This window comes from Diaphorina citri, unplaced genomic scaffold (assembly GCF_000475195.1).
Source record: "Diaphorina citri unplaced genomic scaffold, Diaci psyllid genome assembly version 1.1 scaffold3575, whole genome shotgun sequence".
Lineage (NCBI taxonomy): Eukaryota > Metazoa > Arthropoda > Insecta > Hemiptera > Psyllidae > Diaphorina > Diaphorina citri.
In genome coordinates, this window is record NW_007380975.1 from 26,896 (window position 1) to 30,118 (window position 3,223).

A 3,223-nucleotide genomic window follows, 5' to 3' on the forward strand; every position below is an offset into this window, starting at 1 on the left:
AGCATGGTACCTGCAAAAATTTGTTTAGTTGAGGGTGTCTAATTACTGAGATCTTGGACTGTTGAAACCATTAATCGTAGAAATCTGATAGTTTAGAAATAATTAAAGATAACGAAATTGAAAACGGTCATTACTATCATTCTTTTTTTTTTTATTTTCCTCATCCTATAATGTTTTGTAATCTCTCTCCCTCCTCATCTCCTCAATCTTCAGTCTCTTTCCTTCCCTTTTGATAAAGGGTAGTCATATCTCCTCGGCATTTCTTTTCCTGTCAAACTTTCTTTAATATTTCCACTTTTCACACCTTTCACCAGTGAGATACGCAAGCTAATGGAAATGGATGAACTATCGAGTAGTCAGCTGAGATCTGAAGCGAACTCATTGGACACAGTGTAGAGTACAACTGGAACACCATCATTTACTCTGTCAAAAGATGCGCTCCTTCAACAAATGACTTCAGGGATCCTCAGCAACGTACAATGGCCACAACCCTTTTGAAACCGAAAGTTTGAACACCCATAACAGAAAGATGATAATTTTAACGTGTATAGCTGTATAGGTAACACCTCATACTGGAATATGTTTTTAGTAACCCAGTAGAAGGTACATATTACATAGTTTTGTTGTTGTCTTGAGATTGCTTCTGGTACGGCCTGGGTCTTTGCTGAAGGCGATGCATTTTTTGTTACCTCCCTGCGAGTTCTGTTTTCCGAGCCTTTGTGTGTGTCGTTCACACCGTTCTGTGCAAGAAGAAAATCCACATCCTCAATGAGACCCACTACTACGGAATCTGCTGGACCACAGACATTGATATCTGGGTGTTCCATATGAACAACGCCAAGTATCTGCGCGAGCTGGACTTTGCCAAAACAGATTTCCTGGTGAGGACAAAAATATTCCAGCACGTGCGAAAAAAGAACGGAATGCTCCTCATTGGCAGCACCAACATTCGGTATCGTCGCTTCATCAAAATATTCCAGATCTTCAAGATCACCACTCGTATTGTATACTGGGACAAGAACAGCTTGTACTTTGAGCATCGGTTCATCTCAGTCAAAGACAACTTCGTGTGTGCCATCGCCTACGCTAAGCAAAGAATCACAAACTTTGACGTTGAAGACATGATGAAGCAGTTTGTAGGCAAGAATGTCGTGCTGAGTGAGAATGGAAATTCTGTCCTGGAGAAACCTCCGATACCGCCGGAGATACGCAGTCGGGGTATGTTGTACCCCATTCAATGTTTCGAGGGAGAGAGCCTTAATTGAAAGATGAGGCAAGATTTGTGGGACAGTGTGTCCCGTGGTACAAGATAGGTAAATAGGATAGGAATACTCTGTTTCAATTGAGAAGTCCCCATAAAAAATATGACAAAAATTGCGAGATATCGTGTCCCAATCCCAATGTATAATCATCCAATGGTATAAGATAGGTTAGGGGTACAATTTTTCAAGGGAAGGCTTAATGGGGTTCAGCTTTCATTTAATAGCATGGTACCTGCAAAAATTTGTTTAGTTGAGGTGTCTAATTACTGAGATCTTGGACTGTTGAAACCATTAATCGGAGAAATCTGATAGTTTAGAAATAATTAAGGATAACGAAATTGAAAACGGTCATTACTATCATTCTTTTTTTTTTACTTTCCTCATCCTATAATGTTTTGTAATCTCTCTCCCTCCTCGGAGATACGCAAGCTAATGGAAATGGATGAACTATCGAGTAGTCAGCTGAGATCTGAAGCGAACTCATTGGACACCGTGTAGAGTACAACTGGAACATCCATTATTTACTCTGTCAAATATGCGCTCCTTCAACAAATGACTTCAGGGATCCTCAGCAACGTACAATGGCCACAACCCCTTTGAAACCGAAAGTTTGAACACCCATAACAGAAAGCTAATAATTTTAACGTGTATAGCTGTATAGGTAACACCTCATACTGGAATATCTTTTTAGTAACCCAGTAGAAGGTACATATTACATAGTTTGTTGTTGTCTTGAGATTGCTTCTGGTACGGCCTGGGTCTTTGCTGAAGGCGATGCATTTTTTGTTACCTCCCTGCGAGTTCTGTTCCAATATACAGAACAGCTCGTCATTTCATTTCAGTCATTTAGCTCTTAGTTTTCTTATTTGTAAATTTTCAGTTTTGTACATGCTTCTATTTTATTTATATTTAGGATTTAAGTCTATGTTTTATGTAGATGTATCAACGAAAAACTCATTAATGTTCAATGAATTATACCGAGTTTCTACTAGTTAACTCTTTTTGTCTGGGAGAAATGACGCATTTGAAAAAAAGGTATTAGATTTCAAATATTGCATTTGCAGCCAAATTTCAAAAACGGCAAGAGAGCATTTATTTACAATATTGAATATTGGGGTTTTCTCCCTATTTTTGAATAGTATTTAAAATACCTCTTTTTCTACCGATTCAAATAGTAGAGTTGTTCAGATCTTTCAACTGTCACATGTAGAATACCTTCTCCAAAAATGTACTAAGAATCCTGGGGTATTTTTGCTCTTAAAAGCCCGATCTAGTCTGCCGGTAAAGCGAAATTCTAGATGTGACAGCCTTAAAAACCCAATTAGTTCAAACTCTCTGTATACCTGCCTACACAACTACATTTCCATACGTATAGTTGAATCTCTTTAGTCAGCTCCCATGGCGTAGTGGTCACTGCACTCGCCTTGCACGCGGGAGACCCGGGTTCGATTCCCGGCGGGGTCACGAAATTTGCTCTTGTCAGTTGGACACAGTGTACTCGTAAGCGTATCTAAACTGACTGGTTAGAGGTCCACAAGAAACGGACTAATGAAGTCATACAGAAATAAACGGTGTGTGTATTTAAAAATCTAGTGTCAACATCACAAGACTTTCTTTATCTTATTGAATTGGGCTTTTCGTCTGATAGGAGGGTGTGGAGGAGCAGGATAAAGGAGGGTAACGCCGACCCCAAATAAGATTGAGAAAAGGTGCAGTAAAAGAAGAAGAAGATTAAATTATGCTTCTAAGGAGGTTTTAGGTAAGGTTTTTAGGTGGTTTTCTCCCATAACTTTTTGGATATCTCTAACCGTTTAGTCTGTAGAGCCGAAAACCGCAACAAAAGACAGTGTGGACATGCCTCGACGGTCGATCGATCGTCAGTCGAGTTCGTCAACTAAGTGTGAACGCTATCACTAACACACCACTTTTCCTATCCACATGGGCGTTATCATTTCGGAAAA

At 39.5% G+C, this 3,223-nt stretch overlaps 1 protein-coding gene across 1 annotated transcript; it reads left to right on the plus strand.

Annotated features, from left to right (window-relative positions):
* The first annotated feature begins 712 nt into the window (after positions 1 to 712).
* On the plus strand, positions 713 to 2,578 carry LOC103520400 (protein THEM6-like). The gene is made up of 2 exons (XM_008485489.2): positions 713 to 1,205; positions 1,683 to 2,578. The coding sequence occupies exons 1-2, from the start codon at positions 828 to 830 to the stop codon at positions 1,758 to 1,760; spliced, it is 456 nt and encodes a 151-aa protein (XP_008483711.1). The 5' UTR covers positions 713 to 827; the 3' UTR covers positions 1,761 to 2,578.
* The last annotated feature ends 645 nt before the right edge of the window (positions 2,579 to 3,223 follow it).